This window comes from Sinocyclocheilus grahami, unplaced genomic scaffold, assembly GCF_001515645.1.
Source record: "Sinocyclocheilus grahami isolate Dianchi unplaced genomic scaffold, SAMN03320097.WGS_v1.1 scaffold88228.1, whole genome shotgun sequence".
NCBI lineage: Eukaryota > Metazoa > Chordata > Actinopteri > Cypriniformes > Cyprinidae > Sinocyclocheilus > Sinocyclocheilus grahami.
This window is the reverse complement of record NW_015530964.1, coordinates 1-571: the sequence shown is the minus strand read 5'-3', so window position 1 is coordinate 571 and position 571 is coordinate 1. Positions and strand designations below refer to the sequence as shown.

The following is a 571-nucleotide window of genomic DNA, read 5'->3' as shown; positions in this document are numbered from 1 at the left end:
CGGCTACAACGGGAAGATCTCCACGTCCGGCCACGGCCAGCTGCGGAGCCGCTTCGTCAAGAAGAATGGTCAGTGCAATGTGGTCTTCACCAACATGGCCGACAAGCCGCAGCGGTACCTGGCGGACATCTTCACGACGTGCGTGGACATCCGCTGGCGGTACCTGCTGATGATATTCTGCTCCACCTTCTTGTTCTCCTGGCTCGTGTTTGGCTTGATCTTCTACAGCGTGTCTTTAGCGCACGGGGACTTCGATAAAGATCGCGAGAGCAGCAGAAAGCCGTGGAAACCGTGTTTGCTGCACGTCGAGGGTTTCGTCGGCGCGTTCCTGTTCTCAATCGAGACCCAAACTACGATTGGTTACGGCTGGCGCTGCGTGACCGAAGAGTGTCCCATAGCGATCGTAACTGTGGTGGTGCAATCGATCGTTGGATGCATCATTGACTCTTTCATGATTGGCACCATCATGGCCAAAATGGCACGTCCGAAGAAGCGAAACCAAACCTTGCTGTTTTCGCATAACGCTGTGATTGCGTTGCGCGACGGGAAGCTGTGTTTAATGTGGCGTGTT

General features: G+C 54.8%; 1 protein-coding gene across 1 annotated transcript; it reads left to right on the top strand.

Annotated features, from left to right (window-relative positions):
- Window positions 1-4: 4 nt before the first annotated feature.
- On the top strand, window positions 5-565 carry LOC107581159 (ATP-sensitive inward rectifier potassium channel 12-like; the record flags this gene model as incomplete). The annotated part of the gene is made up of 1 exon (XM_016266703.1): window positions 5-565. A coding segment is annotated over one exon (561 nt), but the record flags the coding sequence as incomplete, so codon positions are not given.
- Window positions 566-571: the final 6 nt, after the last annotated feature.